This window comes from Mirounga angustirostris, unplaced genomic scaffold, assembly GCF_029215605.1.
Source record: "Mirounga angustirostris isolate CCGP_5_RB_7025 unplaced genomic scaffold, mMirAng1.0.hap1 SCAF_15, whole genome shotgun sequence".
Taxonomy (NCBI): domain Eukaryota; kingdom Metazoa; phylum Chordata; class Mammalia; order Carnivora; family Phocidae; genus Mirounga; species Mirounga angustirostris.
In genome coordinates, this window is record NW_026991723.1 from 31,524,038 (window position 1) to 31,549,976 (window position 25,939).

Genomic DNA, 25,939 nt, shown 5'->3' on the forward strand with positions numbered 1-25,939 from the left:
TAGATTTCTAACTTTCCTGTATGTCTGTCTTATCCGCTAACCTGTTTGAAAATGTCTATGGCCTTCTAACTTTATAATGTTTTTTGACTTCTTCCCTTTCTTTATACTGTATATTCTCAACTTGGGTAGTGATGGTATAGCATTTCATTATTTTAAAATGCATATTTAATCATTTTGTGTTTGGAAAACAAAAAGTCTATTATTCTTATAACAGAAATTACAGAAAGTAAAGACTGATAAAAACTAGAAGATACATATAAAGAATACAATGACCTCAATGAAGGATATCACTATATCCTGTCATGGGGTATGTGTGTCCACAGTTTTTATGTTTACCAAAAGGGGACATACATTTTTAAGAAGTTCAGAATCACTGCTCTGGGACTGGTATTTTAGGTAAAGTGTTTATCCACTTGACAGTAAAAAAGAAACTCATACTGCCTATTTCATTTACCATCTTCTTTGGTCAATACAACCCAAATGGAATTAAAACATGTCCCCTTCTACCTAGTGGTGGTCTTGGAGTGTCACAGTATACAATGAGACTGGTGTAAACAGAAAAAAAGTTATGAATTTTTAAAAGAAGTTAGAGATGCCAATGATCTGCCTTAACGTGGGTCTAATGTAAAAATATATGTAAAATCAAATTATTTCCTGAATTTAAATCAATTCATTAACTAAAAGCTAACATTAGCTTTTTTGATTTATTAACTTTATTTATATACACAGAAAGGAAAAAGAGTAACTACTGTGTTTCTTCTAGGATAAAATTATTAAAGCTAACGGGAATGAAAAGAACATAATTTTACAGAAGGAAATTGGCTCAGTGAATCACAGGGAAGTACTTGTAGATAGAAGCAGATTTTCAGTTAGAATTCTAGTCTTTTGAATGTTAAAATCTAACTCTCCTGCCACTATATAATGCTGTCCCAATTGGTCTATACACAGACAATTCCTAAAGAACAAAAGATTGTGTTGCGTTAAGTACTTATCTTTATATGTAGGTGTCTCTGTAATGCAAAAATTAAAATCTATCAAAACTTATTTTCATTTGTTTAATTAAAATAGTACTTAAAATTATAGTGTTCTAAAGTTTAAAAGTGAATTAAAAAACAAGGAACACAGCACATTCCCCACTCTTCAAATACATAGGAAAGAATATGGATATAATAAAAGTCAGAAAGCTCTTATAATCTTTACCTGTAGTGATCAATATAGAATCAAAGACAGCAGGTAGAAGGATTAGTAACAGGCCATTTGTGGAACAGTGTTATAACCACTTCTCAAAAAAATATATTTAATAAGATAAAAGTTAGCAATAGCTTTGCTTTACTAACAAGTATGTGAAAATGGGGATAAACGAACTGTTTTCATTTAATAGTATTTTCTTTTAATATCTCATTCGATATTAGAATTCTCACTATTTTCAGGGATAAAAATTATCTTCTAAGATAATCCCAATGTATTATGTGAACTTAATAATGCAAACATTTACTGCAGGTCACTTTAAAGAAGAGGGGAGTAGTGTTTTTCTTTTATGAATTTACTATAAAGTTTAATGTAAAGTATGAATTCAAGCATATATGATGGAACCAAAGGCATACAATATGGTCTAAATCTGAAGCTTACCTTTCAATACTTTCTCATCCAATGTCCACAGCAGCTGCAGATTGCCAGCTCCCTTTCCATGAGATGCCCCAAATGTCAAACAATGCAGGTTTTATAACCTCCTAGGGATTACTACAAAAAGAAGCTGGTCTATGGTCACAAGAGAAGTCTTTTATTATATTATGCAGTTTTATAAGTTTTTGAATATGATACATTAATGACCTAAGGAACCATATGGAAAAAGAAAGTTTAAAAAAACTTACAAAACTACACAATATTGTAAAATGAAAAGCTGAGTCTATGCGTGTGAAATGAGTGGGGAGGGAAACTTACCTTACAACTAAAGAACGATTCCATTCTGCTGCAGTAATCGGGGATGGGTATGACAGAACTAGCATAATGCTGGCTGGGGTGTTGCAAGGACAGGGAGTTGGCAATCTACTGATGCTGGAGACATTGGACACCTAAAAGGAAGAAAAAAAGGAAAACAAATAAATTCCAGGTTTCTTACATGTCTTATCATCATGGACATATTTCATACATTTTAATAAATTTAGATGCTTTGAATGTTAAACTTAGGTGAAAGTAACTTATTTACACAAACCATCCTGTTACTTATATAGATTTTCTTATAACGTTATATGTAAACAAAATAGCTACCCACAGCTCTATGAAGAAAAATAAAATCATATATAAATATACAAAGAATGCTTTTATAAATTGAGAGGGTTAGCACCATTACTGTGGAGATAGTAAAAACATTTTTATTAAGAACAGTACAAAAACAAGATGTATATAACAAAAGTATCAATGCCATTTTTTATACACTTTTACTTATAAATGTTAGCTCATAGAAACTGGATCATATAACAAAATATTTTTGTTACGGGCTTGACTCTTGTCACATAAATCTCATTGTGGAAAAGGGATTATATAACAATGTATCTCACTTTTCAAACAAAATGAAAATAACTTTGAGAAAAGTCACACAGATTGATACACAAAGATGTCTCATTTAAAATCACTAGCAGTATTTGAAGATAGCTTGTAAATAATTTAAACTCACATGTATAAAAATACAGCACAAATCAACTATAATTAAGTATATTAGTAAACCAATTATTTGACATTCTCCTTAGTCTAAATAATATTAAATGAAAAAGTAGTATTCACTTTTTTTCTTGCTTACCTAAAGAAACTATCACCATACTCATATATTCCTGCATATTCAGTTTTAGGGGTAAAACATTACATTCATTTTGTTGGTATACAGTCCCTTGAAAAAGTGCTAGTTTGACAGTATAGTGAAATGTATACATAATAACATGGGAAAAGTTAAAAGTGACTTTACCAGTGCCAGAGGTTCTAATATGAACTATCACATGCTAGTATTTTCTCTCATCCATTTTCACTTGAGATTAATTTAATAGAAAAGGAAATCATCTGTACTTTAGGCATCCCACACTGAACATTTCCATTATATTTCTAAATTAGCATTTAACTAGAAAACATACAACTATATCAATTATTAGAATTTATTGCAAATTTTGATGTCATTTAGCTCTGTAGAGAGGAAAAAGTGGATGACATTATATGTTAAAAAAAAAAAAGAAGATAGTAGGAAGGGAAAAATGAAGGGGGGGAATCAGAGGGGGAGACGAACCATGAGAAACTATGGACTCTGAGAAACAAACTGAGGGTTCTAGAGGGGAGAGGGGTGGGGGGATGGGTTAGCCTGGTGATGGGTATTAAAGAGGGCACGTTCTGCATGGAGCACTGGGTGTTATACACAAACAATGAATCATGGAACACTACATCAAAAACTAATGATGTAATGTATGGTGATTAACATAACATAAAAAAAAAGAACAATAAAAAAAAAGTGGATGACAGATCATATTCCTAGTAAGGTAGTTACTACTACTGGGGAAGAAAATCTAACTATATATATATACACACACATATATATATATATATATATATATATGTACTAATGGTATACAACCACTTTCATTTACGAAGAAGAAAGAATCCTGAAATGGAAATTAACCACTGGCTAAGTATTTGATTTTTTTTTAAGATTTTATTTATTTGACACACAGAGAGAGAGAAAGCACATGCATAAGCAGGGGGAGTGGCAGGCAGAGGGAGAGGGAGAGGCAGACTCCCCACTGAGCAGGAAGCTTGATGTGGGGCTTGATCCCAGGACCCCAAGGATCATGACCTGAGCTGAAGGCAGCTGCTTAACTGACTGAGCCACCCAGGTGCCCCTGGCTAAGTATTTGAATTTGACCCTTTTCTGTAAATTGGTGGTAGCAAATAAATTGACATTTGATCAACTCTATACCTGATATATCAGAAAGGTGGGTTCCCAAGCAATTCACTGCACAATCTGAATCACTAAGTAATGCTATGTTTGGTATCACTGGAGCACAAAAATTCCATGTAAGTGACATGAAGATTGGGAGCAAGGACAGTATCCTACTTATTTTCACTTTCTCAGGCTCTATCACAAAGCCTAGCACAGAGTGGGCCCATAGAAAGTATTCAAACTACATAAGTAAATTTCTTAGTTAACTGAGGTTTTCTCTTTAGATGCAATTTTTTTTTTTAAATTGAGAGAAATATGTCTTCCAGATTTCCTGAACACATGATGAATAAAACTTAACTCTCGATGATTTGAGTCATCATTATGAACAAGTTATTGTGTTACATTTTAATACAGTGACTCTCAAGCACTGTTCAACTTTATGATCTATATTTCTTTCTTTTTTAAAAAAAATTTATTTATATATTTGAGAGAGAGAGAGAGCGAGCACAAGCGGGGGAGGGGCTGGTGGAGAGGAGCAGAGGGAGAGGGAGAAGCAGACTCCCCGCTGAGCAGGGAGCCAGAGGCAGGGCTGGCAGGGCTCAATCCCAGGAACTGGGATCATGACCTGAGCCAAAGGCAGCCGCTTAACTGACTGAGCCACCCAGGGTGACCCTCAAATAATTCTTTTTATGAAAGTTTCCCTAATGGGATTCAACTATGCCAAATTGTAGTTAAGTAGAAACACTGAGCACTATTAACAAGGGTTAAAATCCAGTACTTAGCTGAGTAGTTATTAAATGTTAAAAAATACCCAAGGAATAAGATTTACCATAAATAAATGTGGATAATGCACTCTTAGATAATTCAGTGATTAACTGATTGAAGCTTTGTCTTACCAGTCATATATTGCTCTGGTTCACATTTCCTGTCATCTAGCTTTTTTTTCTATTATTTTGGGCATGTCAGTTACCATTTGATTCTTCATAAAATGCAATGCTACCTACGCCTCCACCCTATTCCCAAACATATAAACATGTAACTAAGGGAAGTGAGCAAGTGTCTGGAGTGTTTGTTGACTTCTGAACGCTGCTTTCATTGAAAAGAAAAGAGTAAGTCTTTTATAAAAGGAAAGAAGCTAGCCCAACTCACCTAGATTAAAATTAAAAAAAATTATCCCCAGGGTTGGGGATAAAATCTTAAGCTCTTTAGTGAATTCTTTGAGGATAAGGACTTTGTTTTAATTTCAGATCCCTACCAAGTTCTTGGTACTACACATAACACACAGAATACACTGAGGAAATACTTGCCTTATGAATAAGACTTGAATCTGTAACTAAGATAGGTAAAGAAGCTTATTTTATCTATTGTGCAGGCCTTCCAAAAGCGTGTTTTAATTTTTAAAAAACTTTAAATATGGTGAGAGAATAGGGGCCCTTAGCAAATACAGGCTTATGCTAGGGTTTTGCAATTTCCACACAACTGACATTTGAGGCTAGACAATTTTTTGTTGCGGGGGGGGGGGGTAATCATTTGCATTATAGGATCACTGTAATGTAGGATATTTTGGCAGCATTGCTGGCCTCTATCCATTAAGTGCCAGTACCACCTCTTCAATAACCAAAAATGTCTTCAGACATTACCAAATCTCCTTGGGAGAAGGGGAGGGATCATCCCTGATTCATAACTAGTGGCTTATACAGAACTCTGTGACCAAAAAATGGGGTGTCACCATCTGATCCAAGCTTCTGATTTCTCTGTTGGTCTTGCTAATGTACAGCCTTTGGTTAGGCAAGAGAAATATTATTATTGTATGATAAATTTAAATTATCTTAAGAACATAATAAAGATTAACTTTATTCATTACTTGAAATTCCTTTCCAATTCTTTAATAAGTCTTTTTATATATTGTAATCATTAGGCACATCTTATTTTGTGTATTTAAAAAATTTAACATTTTACAAATACTTCCATATAATAACAATGATCTACAAATATTTTATTTTACTAGTTACATGGTATACCACTGTGTTAATAATGTTTGGTTAGTAATCTCCCCACTGTTGGACATACAGGCTTTTTCCAAATTTCCACTATTAGAGGTAGTGTGCTGAACACACCACTGTGTAAATTGCTTTTTTTGGGGAGAAGGGGGCATGAAATGAGGAAAATAAAAATTAAATTCCAAACAGGATTATAAGATCAAAGAGTAAGGCAGTTTTATAACTTTTTTTACATACTGACTATGATATTTATCCTAAGTGTTGAGTTATTTAACTGCCAAAAGATATATTAGAAAAGAAAAAAAAAAGGTCTTATATTTTAAATTTTAGTTTCTCTATATTGATAAGACTACCATTTATCATTATATCATCCAGGCAAAGTTTCTTTTCTTATAAATAAAATTTTTTTTTTTTTGCCAAATTGTTCACATTTTTCCTTATACCCAATTTCTATATGGATCTTTCCTTATTAAAGAAAAATAGGTTGAAATCTCTTTGAAAATCTAAATTAGGACATAAAACACAAGGAAATAGGTAGATATGAAGAAAAAACGGGTCACATGAAAAACTCAGAAATACAACACTTCCGTTATAAGCCTGGCAAAATTTTCTAATTTTGATTATTTAGAGAGTAATAATGTCTAATAAATTTCAAATACAATAGGATCAGGCAAATTTATCAGTATCTTAGTTCTATCTTTCTGGAAAACTAATACATTTCCTCAATTTAAAAATACATTTTTCAAATAATTAGGCAAAATGCAAATTTTATCTCTTCACTAAAACCACAAAAATAAAAATGTTATTGTGATTTCTCCTTCAGCTTACTCAAAAATCCTATGGTCTGAATGATAATGAGAAAGACAAAATTTAAAAACTGCCAAACTATATACTTCTATTTATCTCAACCAGATGTCTCACTTTAAACAAATCTCAGGTAGATAATTAGGTATAACACTGCAGGATCTAAAGGATGTTGAGCCTTTTTTGAATAAATCCCTACATGAAGTAATGGTACTAAGTGTGCTAAAACAAACTCAAGAAAACTAAAGCATTTTTCTATCCTTATATTATTAACTATAAATGGAATTAGTTTCCTTGCAAGAATAAGTAAACAATCTAGATTTTAAAAGACCGTAAATCTTCTAATACAATGAGTAGCTCAATGGCAAAACCTCTAAGAGGTTAGGAAAGCTTTTATAATGACATGTTGACATGGGGTGAAGAAGTGGGATAATTCTTCCTTGTTGCTATGGTAGGGAAAACTATCTAGAAAGGCCCTGCAGAGAAATCTTCTGAAGAAGTGAGGTGCTTGCATGTATTCATGTTAAATCCTCTACCACATAAATATTTCTGTCTTCAGCAATGGCATTCTTGACAACCAAATGTCTATATGGAATACATCCTCTTTGTTATTGGAGCCATTATTATACATATAAAAGTTGATGATAAGCAACAGAATTGCTTTGACTCTAAATACTATTTTAGTTTTGACAGTGATAGCTTCTTCTGAAGATCAAAATTAATACTCTATTTGTCTGGCAATAGTGAAGGAAGCCCACAGGCAATGAATCAGTCAAAATGGCTATCACTATCACCAAGTTCATGCATTTAATTATTAAGAAAGTCTCTCAGGTCCTTACTATGAGTCTAATTCTTATAAATATTGTTAGTTGTTTTGTAATCCACAGTATATAAGCTAGGGCAAGTACATGGACAAACACAAAAAACAATAGGTTGACAATGAGGAGAGAGAACAAAAGCAAAGATACAAACACCTTCAAAATATATAGCATAAAGGTCTTTTGGTAAATGTTTAATTAGAGTTACTGATATCAATACATTTTTAGGATATCGGTATAATTATGGACGTTCATAATGATCCCTGAGTCATCAAAAAAAGGGTTAAAATTTTGTTCAATATAGTAAAAGGAGGCACAGAAGTTTGTCATTAAATGATTAAATAAGAAATTTAAAAAAAGAAAAAGAAATTTACTCTTAAAGTCAGGTTTCAGTTATCTAGAAAATTCAGTTAAGTGAAACACCTTATTCCCAAATGATGGCAGACAAATAAACTACTATTTAATATTACTATAAACATCCAATAAAGTTAATTTCTACAACTAACATCTATCATAATCAGTATTAGCTTCTGTAGAAAAATAAGGAATGATACTAAAATGTAAACATTTACTGTCTATTGCTACCATTATGCTTGTGGCCATTATAAGCTATTCATGAAAAAACCTTTTAGGCAGTTTAAAGGGAAATAGCTTGTATGTTAGTAATCCCATTAAGATTATCCCTACTAAGTACAGTCCCAAGAATTTCTATTTCTTGAAGAGCAGAAAATATTTTATTTTATTTTATTTTTTTATTATTTTTATTTTTTTAAAGATTTTATTTATTTATTCATGAGAGACAGAGAGAGAGAGAGAGAGAGGCAGAGGGAGAAGCAGGCTCCCAAGGAGCAGGGAGCCCGATGCGGGACTCGATCCCAGGACGCTGGGATCATGACCTGAGCCGAAGGCAGACGCCCAACCATCTTGAGCCACCCAGGCGCCCGAGCAGAAAATATTTTAAAACTAATATGCATGGCTCCTGGGTGGCTCAGTCAGCTGAGTGTCAACTCCTGGTTTCGGCTCAGGTCATGATCTCAGCATCCTGGGATCAAACCCTGTGTTGGGCTCTACACTCAGCACAGAGTCTGCTTGTTCCTCTCCCTTTGCTTCTCCACTCACTCGAGCTCGCTCTCTCAAATAAATAAATAAAATCTTAAAAAGAAAAAACTAATATGCAAATTCTAGGAGTCATGGACAAGTTAAAAATTTATAGTCACAAAATTTAATCAATTAAACTCTGTATGTAACCGAAAATTTTCTTATAAACATGCCTTCAAAGACTACAGTGTCAAGTATTTGTAATCTATGTTTTCTTTTACCTTTCTACTCGTTTCTGTAAAGGAAGGCAATATGCATATACCTTGTATCATTAACGGAAGTGAGGTGGAAGGCTTTACAGAAAAACTCTTGGATCCTTGAAGAAGTCTTTTTCTTTTACAATGCATGCTATTGAGTACATTATGCATAAAACTATTCATTAGAAACAAATAAAACCCTAATTTATAATATGGGAACAAGTTAAGATGCATACATTATGTTTAACTGCAGCATAAAAAACAATTAGCAAATTTACTTAACAAAATTCTATTTAGACTCATGAAGAACAGACAACTCATTAAAAATAAACAGCTTCTGCAAAAATTATAAATAATGCCCTGATTAAAAGACTATCCTTCCTATTAAAGGACAGAATCAGTCCTTTATGAGCATATAACATCAAATATATATATACACTTTAAAGATTTTATTTTATTTATTTGAGAGAGAGTGAGAGAGAGAGAGCATGAGAGGGGGAAGGGTCAGAAGAAGCAGGCTCCCCACCGAGCAAGGAGACCGATAACATCAAATATATTAAAAATAGCTTTGTTGAGGAGAAAATATTCTAATATAAATGTTTTTTGAGAAATACATCACAGAGGTAAATTTTAAAACAACACCTGGTGTTCCACATCAAGTAACTGCCCATATACCAAAGTGCATATGTGTACACACACACACACAAACACAAGTGTATACATACACACACACACACATATATATACATATGAATATATAAGAATCTAATAAGGGTCTAAACCATTTTTAATGGAAATATATCTAAAAATATACAGTTTTCTACATTCTCGGATTGTATAGTTCAATATGTTTTCTTATTAATGGTTACCACTATGAACATTATTCTATCTCTTAGATTATATCGATATTTTCAAGATATCACATGAAATTTCTGAAATGCTTAAGGTTGTTTTATGCCTATATTAAATAAGCTCAGAAGGTTGTACTTTTATGGCACTTAAGTCTCTTCCCTTCAGAGTGCTACCAATACGTCTTTTCTAGACAGCATATATATAAAATGACTACTACAAATCGGCTGATATGAGGCTTGCTGTATCACTATCCTTATTTTATACATAATTCTAGATTAATAGGTTCTGAGCAAAGACCTAAAACTGAGTGGCTTCACGGCATTCCTAAGGCATAAAACAAAGGGATTTTAAAAATAATGATTGATTTTCTTCAGTGCTTAAAGTCTTCCCCATTTATTTACTGGTGTACAATTGTGTTTTGAATCTGTAATATCACTTAATGTCAGTTAAACAAGTATTACTTGATTTAATAAATAACATAACTGAGTGTTTTAACAAGTGTTGAATGAATAAATGTAATACCTTTATACTCTATTCTCTCAAGAATAAAAAATGAAGGTAGAATTGTGAATTTAGAATATATAGTGAACGTTTAAAAAAGACCTTCAGCTGATAAAGCTGTTTTAAAAAGACATACTCTTAAGCATGTATCAAAAACATCTGGGGCAGGACTAAACAATTTATATCTGTTATTTATGTCACAGTTAATTAAAATTTTTATTTTACTAAGCAATAAACTTCCATTAAAAGCATATAATTATTAATTAAGAATATCTGCAAGGTAAGCATTACCCAAAAAACTACCAGTCAGAAAACAACCAACCAGTATATTGGGAAATACCTAAAACTATACCCGATATAAACCAGGCAAACAAAATTAATTTACTTGCCTTGGTAGCATTTTTGTCTATGAAAAATGAAAACTAGACCACACAGGAGAAATAAAAGGAACAATGTTTCTATTTTTCATTGCAAATTTTTATGTATTCCAGGAGAACAAGATTTAAAAAAAAAAAGGTTTAGAAAAAAGCAGGAATAAATTTTAATGCTGACAATAATAGATAGAACTTTTGGATCAACACCTACCGATTTTTTTCTACTGTTTTCCAGATCTTTGAGTTCATTCTCGATTTTTGTGATTAATTCCCTGAGTTCATCAAGATTAGTGCAAATAAGCTAAAATAAAACACAAAAACACAGCTTGATAACACATAATATAAAACACCCAAAATGTGGTAACAGAAGTTTTAACATACACTAAATTCACAATTATTTGTATTTGTAAGAGCAAAAAGCAAAGAGAGCCCCACAAATTTATATTTTAAAAGATACTATTTTTATAATGTATGAACTTCAGGCTTAGGATAAAAATAGCTGAAATTTCAACATTGGTGGTTTCATACCACAACTCCCTGTTCTCAGCTTGCTTTATAATCCAGGTACTTTCTTAACATTATTAACTTTCAGCCCAGAATGACAAAGATCTGGAAACTCACCCTAGATTTCACAGGTTACTAAATCACCTTTAAGAAATGCTTCATCAGGCAGTCTCCTAGTTGGTGAATAAATGCATCCCTGTCATTATACCTTTGATTTGGTTTGCTAACTATATGATTAAACTAATTATATTGCTAAGAAAGAAGGATTTCCACTGTCTGTAATATAGTCAAAGAATAAATGAAATTAAGTACACATTCTTAATATGATCTTAGTAGTCTTTAATAAAACCATCTTCACAGATAGCATCTATTTCCTTTCATAATTATGCAGTTCATTTTACTTCACTTTGGTAATGTTGGCAAATGGCCAAAATAATTGGGTTTTAGTTATGAATAATCAAACTAGTTTGTCTTAACTACTAAAGCTTTAAACAGTGAAGTGTCAGCAACAACAAAATATTAATAACTACATTTTAGTTCTTATAAAATTATAGTTTTTCCCAATATGTTGAACTTTTTTCCTAAAATAATTTAAGCTATTTTAAAAAATCTATAATGAAAAAGAAACAGGTTTCTAAAACAAAACTACAAGCACATAAAGAGGAAGTTTTACATTAATGAAAGTCCTGTAATGTTTATACTGTGATAATTTAAAAAAAATACATTTATAAAGCTATTAATTCACCATAAGATTTTATCAGCCCATGTTTGTTACACTCATTAATCTTTGTGTAAGGGTATTGTTTTCCTAAAAGGCGTATTTCATGTAAAAGAAAACAAAAACAACAAAAGAAAAGGGGGTTACAACAAGATCATTCCTAGTGACTACTGTGACAAAAATGGGAAAGTAGGACTCCTTTAAATTTCCTTTATTAAGTTATACCATATGAAATCACTGCTATGCCTTTGATCTACATAAATGGCGATATGGTTCAATCTAATAGGCTAAGAAAAAATGATCACAGATATAATTAGTATTAACAATTATTATTAGAAATGTCTACATAACTTCAAACTCAAAGAACTGACAATGCAGAGAAAATATGCATTTAAGTAACCCAAATTAAATAATTCCAGAGTAGAAAATAGTACATAATGATGTAGTAGGACAGTGCTGCTGATATTTATTATAAACTACACATACCCATTTGCCAGATCTAGAGTTATGGAAGAAATGCTGATAGGCAGTGGACTGGACAACTATGTGAATCCCTCTAGAACTTGGTAATCTCTTCATCTTCTATCTTATTGGCCCCATATCAGATTTTTAGTAAGTACTCAGCGGGAACTAAACTTCCATTGTATAATCTGCTATTTTGACCACTGTGTCAAATTTGCCCCAGAACTTGCAGATGTTTACATGCCTTTTCACTTAACTTGGTGCACTAAATATCACAGCACAGATTTCTCATTTGCACATATGGCAAAGCTCAGAGGAATTTTCACTTGCATCTTAGATGTCTCATTATACAAGGAATAAGGGTACATTTTGCATATATAGTTTGTAGAAACTTACAGTAACAATGAAAACATACTGCAACTAGCTAGACACACTAAGACACTTAAAATCTTTCAATTCATGGGATCAATAAATATTTATATTCTATTTAAAGGAAGAGGTAACACAGTTCTGAAGTCAGACTCAATTATTTCCACAACTTAAGAGCTATATAAAACAGTACTTTGATGTGGCTTACCTAGTTAGTAAGTAAATCAGTGCTTCTCAAACTTTAATGTGCATAAGAATCACCTGGGAATCTTGTTAAAATGGAGTTTTTGATTTAGTAGGTCTGAGGTGGGACCTGAGATTCTGTATTTCTAACAAGTTCCCAGGTATGGGCTGCAGATCATACTTTTAAACAGTAAGGTACTAAATGATTATGAATTCCAAATCTACATGGCTCTGAAACATTCTGGTACTATGTAGCTAAGGAAGATGAAGATTCAAAAAGACTAATTTCCAAATAGGGGATAAAATGCTGAATTAAATGCACAATGATAAGTATTCCTTAAATGACATGACTCTTAGACGTAAATTTTGTTGAATTTGAGGGTGAAATATTTTTAGCAATATTTACTTTGAATTTCTCTTAAAATGAATAGCTACATAACAATTTACAATCTCTTTCTATACTCTGTACAAATAGATATACCTAATACAGATAATCAAAATATAGAGCCAAGTTAAGCTCTGAGAAAATTCTTGTGTAGGAACATCATTCTAATTGTGTTACTAATACTGAAAGAGAAAACAATCTGATTCATGCCAATATACCTTCTATTCCTTCTCTTTTACATAGTAAGGCATATGTGTGGCCTTCAAACTCGACTCAACTTCAAATCTTTTAAAAACAGAATCAATCCTATAATAAAGTTCATTTACATAAGGAGAACAGAAGCATTTTTTTTTTTAACAAAGCAAAACAACTTATTAAAACCTCCTTCTTATTACCTTGAATTTGAAAAACATATCTGAGGCTCAGGGCCTACAGGGGTGAAAAAGGAAAGCTACACAGCAGGTCGGATTACAGTTAGATCACACTGCTAACACTCATGAGAGGTTTTCAGTTATACTGCAGAAATTACAAAAAGAGTTTTATCCCCCAGGAAAACCTCTTGAAGGCTTCACTCTCTCCCTCAAGTTAACATTTCACTTGAGGCAACCCATGACAGCGCCACAAAATCATAAATCTTAGAGCTGAGAAGTACTAAAAATATGTAATTTTTGGACTAAAAAGATATCTCTCCAATTCATATACAAACTAATTAAAACTAACAGAGGTAAAGTAACCTAAGATGACACACTGGTAGAGGAGACCAGATAACATAGGACTCATCCACCTCCTGATATAACATATTCTTTAAGGGGTCTTTCTAAACAAAACAAAAAATCTAATAACAATAGAACATGTATTATAGTTTTAGAATTTATTTTATACCTAAACTTTCATTTCTATTCAATGGTAAATATTAAAAGGCCCTCTCTTCAACTCATGAAGCAGGAATGTGTATATATAGAGGGAGAGGGAAGGTTGTGTTGAGATCAAAAGAATTCAATGACCACATCTCAGAAAAACTGCAAAATAAATCATTCCTTACTTTATCATTACTTCACACTATAAATTGTGCCCTTTGGGTTTATACTCAATAGATCTGAGAAACAATTACTTTATTTGTTCCAAAAAGGACATAAGGTAGCATACAAAACTAAAGCAATATAGTAAATTACATGAAAAAGCAAAGGGAAAACAATGCAGAAGTTAAAATGAATCGCTCCAAACAAACTGGATCTCTCATTCATCACCATGCTAATACAACAAACCTACACTTTATTATAAAAATTGTAAGCAGAATATTAAATTCATGGCATAAATTCAAATTTCATATTGTATTTAAACTAAAATTATATTAACATCTTAAAACTATGAGGACAGGAAAATTCCTTCTCATTTCTTATAATCACCATACCAAGGACAATGACTGCTTCAAAACCTGCAAATAGGATATCATTGTGTGATGTGAAAAATAAGTCTGATTAACAAGATATATATATTTATTAACGAGATATGTTTCTTTCAATGCACAACATTTGAAAATTGAAAGAGTTTTAAGAGGGAAGTAAAACCCATACTGTTAGAAATGAAAAAGCTGAAGCTGAAAATATTTACATTAAGAGGTAGCAATTCAAAATAATATAATCAAAAGGTCCTTAACACAGTGAAGCAGTCGAACTCCAACTTTAATTTTGGACTCAATTTGTTACACTGAGGGTCTCAATTTGTTACTTTAATTCATATCCTTTAGTTTCCCCACTGGTTAAATGGAGAAATACAGTTTTTTTTCAGAGGTATGTTAAGGATCTGTGAGTTTATACTTATGTTTGAAAACAATACTACTATGTAAGTCTTAGCAGCTGGATTCTGGATTTCCTCTGCAAAGCAGCCTTTAGAATAAGTCACAGGTATGCAACAGTAGCAAGAATGCATTACATTCAAAGATCTTGGTTACCAATGAAAAGCAAAGTCATGGTAACTAAGGCTCTTACATTATTTTATTTTATTTTTTAAAAATATTTTATTTATTTATTTGACAGAGAGAGACACAGCAAGAGAGGGAACACAAGCAGGGGGAGTGGGAGAGGGAGAAGCAGGGTTCTTGCCGAGCAGGGAGCCTGATGCGGGGCTCGATCCCAGGACCCTGGGACCATGACCCGAACTGAAGGCAGCCGCTTAACTGACTGAGCCACCCAGGCGCCCCAAGGCTCTTACATTATTTTAAAAACTGATCTGAGACTTTACTTACTGAAACACACTAAGTTTTAAAAATACTTTCTAAGACTTTGTTACAATTGTGTACAAAAAGACAATTCACATAATACTAGATTTCTCTTTCAAATATTAAATTTTAAAAAAAGGTGTTCTGGCAAAAATTAAGTTTATTAAGAAAAATGATATTATATTTATTATATAAATATAATATATATAATATTTATATATATATAGTCTTTCTTATATTACAAAACTGGTAAAAAATAATTTAGTCAATTTAACAAAGTCATAAGTAATTGTTAAATATGATATACAAGCTTAAATCACCAACATGCTAAATACTAAAAATAAAAATATTTCCTAATTTTTTGCACCTATTGCTAAATAAAAAAAATCTAAGTTCCCCTATATGCCAACTATATAACCACCATAACACTACACTAGGGCTAAGCATAAGTTTTCCCTCTGATTAATACAATGATGCAAATATTACTTGGTTTTTCACTTTTCAAATTATTGTAGGCTTAATCATGACATTTCATGATTTATGAAATATGACCAAATTCAAGATTATTTCAAGGTCTTAAGTAGCTGAAAAAAGTGGTTAAGGTCAATAATAGATGCTTTTAAGCCAGTTCTTAATTGATTTTCCTACTCATAACACTACTTATGTCTGAAGCATCTGGCCTGCTTATTTGAAAAAAATAAATAAGAATAAATAAAATAGTAAGCTCTATCATTTAATCCTTACAACACCCTATGAAGTAGGTACTATTATTACCCGACTATACAGAGGAGGAATTGGAGGCACAAAGGGCTTAAGAATACAGTTAGTGGTAAAGCTGGCACTAGAACCAATGTAGCTTGGTCCCAGAATCCATATGCTTAACCACTATGCCCATTACTGGTACCACCTAGACCCACTGAATCAAGGATGAAATCTTGGAAAATAAAACCCAGGAATTTTCATTTTTAATAAAGGCATCACATTATTTTTATACTACCTAAAGTTTGAGAACCACTGACATAACTCTTGGAACAAGTGGCACAGATATGGTTAGTCCCTTTACAATAACATACAAAAATAAATCCAATCCACCATTTGAATATCTATAGTGTATACCTTAAATAAAGGTGGGATAATTATTTTCTAAACTGAGGTATAGATATTAGGTGTACATGTAAGTAAACACGGATTCCTCCCGAAGCCAATAGGCAGACAAGGTTAATTTCTAGCTTTAAAAAAAAGTCGGGGGTGCCTGGGTGGCTCAGTCATTAAGCGTCTGCCTTTGGCTCAGGTCATGATCCCAGGGTCCTGAGATCAAGCCCCGCATCAGGCTCCTTGCTTGCCAGGAAGCCTGCTTCTCCCTCTCCCACTCCCCCTGCTTGTGTTCCTGCTCTTGCTGTCTCTGTCAAATAAATAAAATCTTTAAAAAAATTTAAAAAGAAAAAAGCCAACAAAAACATTGCCACATTAAAAAGTAGTCGAGGTCAAAACAGGATTTCCTTTTTTTATTCATTGGGACTTAATAAAAAATAAACTTCACAATTTAATCCCTCAACACATTTCCCTCTTCACATGTTTAAGTCAATTTAAAGATGGACTAGTCCTTTGGCAAATAAGTCAGGTTTTGCAAAAGGGATCTAATATCTATCCACCAACAGCTTCACTATTTTCAGCAATAAGATATTTTAGATATATATAGTCTTTCTTATATTACAAAACTGGTAAAAAATAATTTAGTCAATTTAACAAAGTCGTAAGTAATTGTTAAATATGATATACAAGCTTAAATCACCAACATGCTAAATACTAAAAATAAAAATATTTCCTAATTTTTTGCACCTATTGCAAATCTTCCAGCTAAACTTTTCTATAAAGTATTTTTATTTCTAATACTAGAAATGTGATATTTAAAGAACTTGGATAAAATGAATAATTTACAGGGGTGCTTGGGTGGCTCAGTCAGTTAAGTGTCCAACTCTTGGTTTCAGCTCAGGTCATGATCTCAGGGTTGTGAGATCGAGCTGCACATCAGGTTCCAAGCTGGGCATGGAGACTCTCTCTCCCTCTCCCTCTGCTCCTCCCCCGCCTCTCTCTTTCCCTCTCTAAAAAAAAAAAAAAGGAATAATTTGCAGAATCTGAGGTGCTAAATGACATATTGCTAGAGCTTTTGGGAAGGAAATAAACCTTGCTTCTTTATTATATAATAGTTTCTTACATGTGGGGAACTTCCAAATAATGAAAGAAACTATATATAAAGTTATTTTGAAAGGTGAAACTATAGGTTTTGTCTGTAACAACAAAGTTTACTAGTGACTAATATTGTCTTATCTGCTGTTCTTTGCTTATTTGAAGCAAATGACCTATTTCCTGGGAGACAGCTGTCAATTTTCTTTATGAGTAATATCATGTTATTCATGTTATAAACTAGGCGTAAGAATCGCAGTTCTCATAAGCCTATTCCCCATCCTAGCCACACACACACACACACACACACACACACACACACACACACACACACACATTCTAGGACACCTTAAGAACTAGGAAGGGATTTTTATTTATTTTAAACAGTTCAATTTGGCTAAATTCATACTTTCACCTTAAGTTTCTGAGAGTGGTAAGCAAATGGTCCGTAACTGATAAAGCATCACTTAGTACTGTGCCTTTCTAACTTTTTTGCTCATGACCCATGGTCAAAAATGTATTTTACACTGCATGCCAGTACAATAAACAAAAGATCAAAACCAAAGTTTCATGAGACGATATTATCCTTACTATATCTGACACACTCATAATTTCTTTTCTATTTTAACTGTTAGCTTAAAAAAGGAATGCTGGTCATGTAATCCACTAGATTAATTTCATGCCTCACTAACGAATACCATTTGCCATTTTAAAAACACTGTCTATGCCACTTATTACATATGAAAGTTCATCTACTAAAATAGGAATGGAGACAAATATCAACAGCAGGCCAGATCTGTTCTGAGATTTACATTCCCGGGGAATTTTAAGGGATTTGAGGGGGAAAGTGAATGGGAAAAATAGCAAAAGGCTTTGATATCAGTGACAGAATGACAATATACTACTAAAGTACCGAATAAGAGGTATAAGCAATGATTAGAAAGTCCTCCAAGTAAAACAGTAAACACACATTTTCCACTAAATATCCTGTAACCAAGGTTATATTATATAAAATGATTTTGTAAAAGTATTTGTAATTCATTCTAAGAATGTCATTAAAAATATTCTATCCTAAAATACTAAAAGAAAATATGTCTATTTTCTTTCATGGCTCATTTAAAAATATTAAATTTACCACCTAGTAACTTCCATAAAAACACTTCCAAAAATAAGATTTTTACTGAAAAATAGATGTGTCTACATTTTTGAATATATATATTAAACTCACATTATACATTATCAATATTTTCATAGTTATTACTCTATTTTCTTCTTGACTTGAGACTGACAAAAATTCATTTTAACATCACTTATTTTTTGGAAATTAAGTATTATAAAACTTTTGAAACTGGATTGGACACAGTAATACAAAGAAATTTTTTTAAAAGGATCATTTGAAGAAAACATATCTTTTATAAAATAGAAAATAAAAGTATTATTTAAAGTGAGATTCTCTGCTTATTCTAGTACCAGCTACAAATGAAACGCTCTTCACATAATATGGCAGTAAGTATACTTTTTTCTTTTTGCAGAAATGTTTAAAGACCATTCAATTAAATGTTACTTAATACTCTCTCTGAAGTTCGTATATAGCTAAGAGTTAAAAGATTCGTGTTTTAAGTTAAGTCTACCATTTCTACAGTGCCCAAATAAATGAAAATAAATTGCTTATTTACAAATTATTTACAAATTATGATTTGTTCTTGGAAGACTTTCATGTACACATTTACTTTCATATATTATGTTATATAAATGTATATTTACTAATATATAATATATATTCTATTAAACTACTTCTACAAAGCAGTATAGCATATAAAAAAACAGAGATTTTTGGCTATCAAAAGACAAAAACAAAGGTAAAAAATTTTGAAACATTAGATTCAATCTTAGCTATGCCTTGCACTTGAAGGGAAAAAAGTCACAGATGGAAACATTTCACTGAAAGTATGTGTGTTACACCGGAATTTAGCCAATCTCTTTAGGAACAATATAAACACTAAAACAAATAAACTAAAAAATGTTGAGACAAAATTGAAACATTTACCTGGAATTCTGGTACAGTAGGTGACTTTGTGACAGTTTTCCTCTTCTTTGTGATTGCTTTTTTAGATATGGATTTTTTTCCTTTCAAGATTAAAAGAGAAAAACTTCACAATACTGTTTATAGCACTTCATTAACAAAAACCAAATTACACAGAACCTTGAAAGTTAAAATATAACTAACAGATGGCTGCTAGTGAGTCAAATAAAAATGATGAATCAAAACAAACCCCAGTAAAAGCAAACATTAAACTATAACTACCTGTAACAGACATTATTAACAAACGCGGGTTTCTTTACATATGAACCAAACTATCAAAATCTGCAATGAGTTGAATGGAATCAGAATTTATTATAATAAGATTTGGCAAAAAAAAAAAAAGTTACATTACTACTGCTCAGTTAAAATCTAATTCACAACTTAAAATGAGATTACATAAGAAAAAAAAAAATCTTACCTTTAAACAATGACTTCCATAGTCAGGAACTTGCATAAAACTATACTCTGAAGACTATGGTCTAAAGGCCAACCTAATGTAAAGATCCTCTCAGCAGCTTAGGAAACAAGGTTTTTCTATCCCTTAGCTCTGCACTCACTTAATGGGCTGCCTCTGAAGTATTCAATAACCAGTTTTAAAACAAAGTAAAAATCTTCCTTTAAAAAGTGCATCTAGTCATTTGTACAATCAGAAAATACTGAGGAAAATCCACATTCTTAAAGAAATCCAATTCATATCACATATTGAAGTATATCTATTCTGTGTATTTAACATGACAAAAGAGATACACACATGCACATAATCTCTATTTTTAGAAAGGAACATCTTAAAGTATGTTTTGTTTCCACTTGCACTTAGCAAAATCAGTTAATAAACTGGTTGTTAATTATTCAACAAACATGAGATACAGGGCACTGTACAACTTATGGGGACAACAAAGAATTATAAAATGGAAATCCTGTCCTCCTGGAGCTGCAAAATCTATGTAAGGGAATAAAAAAATAATCAGAAACACTTAAAAGTTAATTTTAGTTCACAATCATTATTAAGCTAAAATCAGCTTAAAAGTTACTATTTTTTCAGAAGGGAAAATGAGTACACAATGTAACTCTGCTCAACATAATCCCTATTGCTCCTTTCTAAATATGTTCCTATACAGATATGATCTTCCATGCAAACAGTCATTTGATTGCAACATTAGGCATAATTCCAATTAATTGTATTTTCTCCTGTATTCTTTTTTAACCATATCACAGAACTGTAATTTGATTATTTCTAACTTTTGACTCAGTAAAAATGCATGTATACTATGCTTGAACTACTGCAAATTTTGCGTTGCTGAGGTTCACATGGATTTTACTGTCTTGTTCTAGTAAGTATCAACCTGTTGTCATCTGACATTTACTTTTAATTAAAATAACCTAACATATCCATATTCCTCATCACTGTTATTTGTTTCTGTGCTTACACAGAATCTAAACGACAACTAAACTTCTACAAAAATAGGTAAGTGGGTGGTCTACTTAACCAATATTCAGGGAGAAATGATTAAATTCTTGGTATCCCTATAATATAGCTAGAGTAATTGATTTCGAACCTGGGTACAATAGGTACCTCTCAAGGGGTCTCATGAATTTGGACAGAAGAATGCCTTTCCTCTGTAAACTATCTTTACCATTTTTTAAAGTTCATAGGAAAAGATTTAATGGCCCTAAGTCTGGGAAAGCTATCAAAACAATTTGAAGGAGATCTGAAATCCTTCCTTATCCCCCTACCCACAGCACTGCTCTAATTAGCTTTTTAAAAATCACTTAATTTGGTATTCATAAGCACAATAGAGGTCACCCTTGATATTCCCAATAAATTTCACACTGTTGCCACATAGGCACTAAACTCAGGTACTAAATTTTCAGTTAACTCTAGAAGTCACTCTTATTTTAATGGATTAAGCAGCTGAAGTGGTTACTGAGTATTTCCTTTCCCCATGTCATTAGGATACTTAAATGTGATTAAGTAAATGGAAGTAGTATTCTGTAGTGGTTTTAAGCTTGAGTTTTGGAACTAAACTACTGGGTTTGAATACCAGTTTTAATCACCTACTAACTGCAAATTGCTTTATTTCCTTGTGTAGTTTCTTTATCTATAAAACAGGGATAATGATATTACCTAATTTCTTTGTGAAAATTAAAGAAATGAAAACATGTAAAGAGCTTAGACCACTGTTAGGAACATGGTTAAGTGATAAATGTTAACTGTTATTATTTCCCTTAGCTAAGCCATGATGATAAGGGTCTAACATAAGTATTACCTTTTAACCTTCTTCAAATTCTTTTATTAACTTACTCCTTTTCTTAGTTCTTGCCCATATGTCCTCTGTGCGACACTCTACTTTGTATGTATATTAGTATAAGCACTTATCATACAGTATTATAATGATCTGTTTATGTTTCTCATTCTTACTAGGTTGAATTGTTGACAACAGACATCACATTATTCATTTTGTATTTACAGCATTTTTCATACAAAAGTTATGAGAAATGATCCTTAAAGAGAAGAATCTTACTTTTCAAAGAAATTTCACCAGTCTGGAAATAGGAAAAGGAAAGTGGGTAATGGCTTATAATTCTTAGGGTCCATCTGAGTCTTTTTTTTTTTTTAAATAAAGAAAACACTGACAACAACTTTAAATAATTTACACATTTTACCAAAGAGTTTCACATGACTAGGAATGGTAGTAAGACCACTAACATTTATTGAGACTCTACTATATATCAGACAGTTAGCAAGATAATTTATACGAATTACCTCAGTTAATCTCAAAACAACCCTCCAAGGTAGGCAATACCTCATTTTAATGTGGAATAACTGAAGATCAAAAAGATTACTTAACTTACTCAAGTGTTACACTGTAAGTAAGCACCATAACCAGGGATTCTAACTCCAAAGTCCAAGTTCTTTCCATTATGTAATTCTACCTCTCGAAAATCATGGTTACATTTATTGACTCCTACCACATGCCAGTCACCATGTTAAGTACTATGCATTTGGTATTCCAATTAATCTTTTAATGACTACAGCAAGGTAGGTATTACCTCATTTTTCACAGATAAACAGGATAGCAATACATAAATAAATTGATGGAGGACTTGTAGCTAATATGCACTGAAACAGTTATTTGCACTAGATCTGTCACACTTCAAACCTGTGCTCTTTTTTATGATAAAATATTGTATTCTTTCAAACCTGCAGGAATGTAATCTGATTCTGATTGATTTCAGAGCATCCCTTTTGATTAGGATTAGAAGATTTGCATGTACTATTAGTATCTTCAGTCTATACCCTCATAACAATTTGAACACAAATTTTCCTGTATTCTTCAGTAAAAATTGGCTCTTCCTTTTTATGATACTACTTTTAAAATGGAGCATGGGATACTACAAAACCACAGTCTTTATTTGGTAATTTGTTTTTGTTCCAGGGCAAGATATATACAGGGCAAGTTACATACTGCCCCCCAGTGGGCTTCTGTTCCTCTAACACATGCTTGATCATACTCCAGGTCTTTACCCCCACTGCCCTAAGTTACCTGGTCCCATAAAACAGAATACAATTCTCAGATCTAGGAGTGTACTAAAGTCAGAAGTCACTTAAAGCATATGAAGAATATAATTCAACATAATTCTTGGGCCTAAAACATAGACATGGGCAAAAAGTGAGTGTCAATTTGTACCTGGAAAATAGATAAGAAAAACTTAACTACTAAAACTTAGTAATTAGTGCAGCCTAAGGAAGCTTTTTTAAAACTATGTTGAGAATCGCTGTAGTAAAGGAAGCCCAACTTGAGAGAAAAACAATGTAACTAAAAATATATTTTACATTATAACTTAGGCACAGAACTCTATAGTCTTCCAGAATGTGGAGATAAATCTCTTAACTAGAAAAATAATGATTATCATCCCCAAACCAACTCCTCTTTCCTCAGTTTCTTATTCCTCATCTTTACCCTTCTCCTTCACCTGCTTTCCTTGCCTATCTTCACTTTTGGCCCCTTGAACTATTCAAACTTCCATTTCAAAGCCCTCCTAGATTTGACCTTCCCACATTCAAAAATTATCCTAAGGGGCGCCTGTGTTGCTCAGTCAGTTAAACAACTAACTCTTGATTTCAGCTCAGGTCATGGTTTTGGGGTCATGAGATTGAACCCCGAGTTGGGCTCCGCGCTAAGTGCGGAGTCTGCTGGAGATTCCCCCCACCTAAAATAAATAAATAAATCTTAAAAAAAAATTATCCTAACACATTCACTATTTTCTCGGTGCTTTCATTTTAGGAATCATAGTAAGTGAATGGATACTAAGACATTAATCACTGTTAAAAATAAAATGCCAAGGGCATTTGTATTATTAAATAGTGAATCTGGGAAGTATCTGGAATGTGAAGTCACAGAAATGGAGTCTAAATTTGACTTTTTATTTACTTAGTGTGCATGTCTTGAGCAAATATATTCTATACAAGTTTCTGGAGTGTTGTATCTCTAAGTAACCAATTTGACCTTAACAAAACAACTGATTTTCCTTCTATTCTTCTTGCCTATAAGCAAATTTCTCATCATACTAGTAATTTTTTTAACACTGTCATATAATTCAATAACGACTATTTTTTTCCCTTTAGCTTAAATACTAAATCAGTTGTCAAAATTTACTAGTTATTGCAACAACTCTCTCGAAACATTATTTTCTTCTGTCAATGTGCTAGAAAAGTCATATAAGCATTCTTTATCTGGATTTAGAAATTTCCTCTTCCTAAACTTACCTTCAACCCCTTCATCTAAACTCTGCCGGTTTCTTTTTATAGCTTTTTAATGGTGGTGTAACTACCCTGTAAGATCCTTTCTCCTAATCCTGCCACTTATTAGCTGTGTGACCTTGGACGAGTTAATAAACCTCTTTGTGCCTCAGTTTTTTAAATCTATAAAATCCATATATTGGGGAACAATATCATTTAATGAAGTTTTTATGGAAATTAAATGAGAAAATATGTATGAAGGCTTAGAATAGTGCCTGGCATACAGTTAGCATTATGAGTATCAGCTTCTGGAGGGGAAAGAGTACAACGCATTAAAATTAAAGGACAAGGTGTTCTATCAATCCTTTTATTCTCTTGTATCTTGGCATCTTGAGTTGGTCCTCTAAAAATTTTCCCCATAAAGATATACATAGTTAGGTTCTATAATCTTATCAACAAAAAACTGTAAATTCTTTTACAGTAATGGGCCAGAATGTGATCAAATATTGTAGATTACACTGCTGTCTTAGTTATTCCCTATAAAGGAGCTTATTGCTTTTTATACATTATGTCTTACTTTAAGCTGATTTCCTTGCACTGGGTGCCTAGTTCAATTATTTAAAATAGCACCACCTGCCCAGAAAGAGATCACCCAAAACTGGCATATTCTCATCATTCAAACATTTCTAAAACCTCAACTTTGCAACTTTTTCCTTAAGTTTTTCTCTGTGTTTTTTCCAGTGACACCAGCTTAATTATACCCCCATGCTTTTGCTCACATTGTAACCATTTTTCATCTATTCAATCCCCATTATTCTTCAAAGTCCTTTATCCTCTGTGAAACCTTCTGAGACTTTATAGCACACACTGATTTACCCTCCATTTGACCTTTTATTCTGTTTTAATTATATACTTAACAATTATTAAAACAAATTATTTACCACTTTTGAGCCTTAGTTTATTCACTTATGAAAGAATGACACCACTTGTCTTATTTATTTTAATCAGTCTAGAGGAGCTACCACAAAATGATTTCATTAAAAATAATGACCATGTGAGGATGGGGAAAAACCCTCCAAACTAAATTGGTTGAAATGAATAACTTAAAATACCATAAGCTTTTTCTAAAAATTAATGTATCTTTAATCATTTTTGCCTATTTTTTCAGGTTTTATAAAAAGTCCTCTACCTTTTAAAATCTACTTTATTTCAGCCAACTCTACCTCCTCTACACAATCTATAACAGAATATTATTGAAAACAACCAAAATGACCAATAGTTGGTTAAATAACTACAAAATACACATAACAGAATCCCATGCAGTCATTTAAAATGATACTGCAGAAATCTATCACACAAAGATATTCATGGTATATTGTTATGTGGAAATAAATAGATTGTAAAATGGTATTAGTCCAACCCTATTCAAAAATATAAATGTTTTAGAGGGACATAAAAGACGCATATTAAGGGGTTAATCTTAGTTATATCTGAGTAACCACATTATGTGTGTTCATTTACTTGATATT

General features: G+C 32.2%; 1 protein-coding gene across 5 annotated transcripts in view; it reads right to left on the bottom strand.

Moving 5' to 3' along the window:
- BRD10 (bromodomain containing 10) overlaps positions 1-25,939 on the bottom strand; it is a 161,869-nt gene that overhangs the window by 27,623 nt on the left and 108,307 nt on the right. For 4 of the 5 annotated variants that reach the window (XM_054509208.2, XM_064579543.1, XM_064579542.1 and 1 more), the window contains 2 exons: positions 19,634-19,713; positions 10,775-10,864 (listed from right to left, as the gene is read on the bottom strand). In XM_054509208.2, the coding sequence (XP_054365183.1) occupies positions 10,775-10,864; positions 19,634-19,713 (170 nt within the window). The remainder of the gene's footprint in view (positions 1-10,774; positions 10,865-19,633; positions 19,714-25,939) is intronic. The other variant, XM_064579544.1, reaches the window with a different exon arrangement.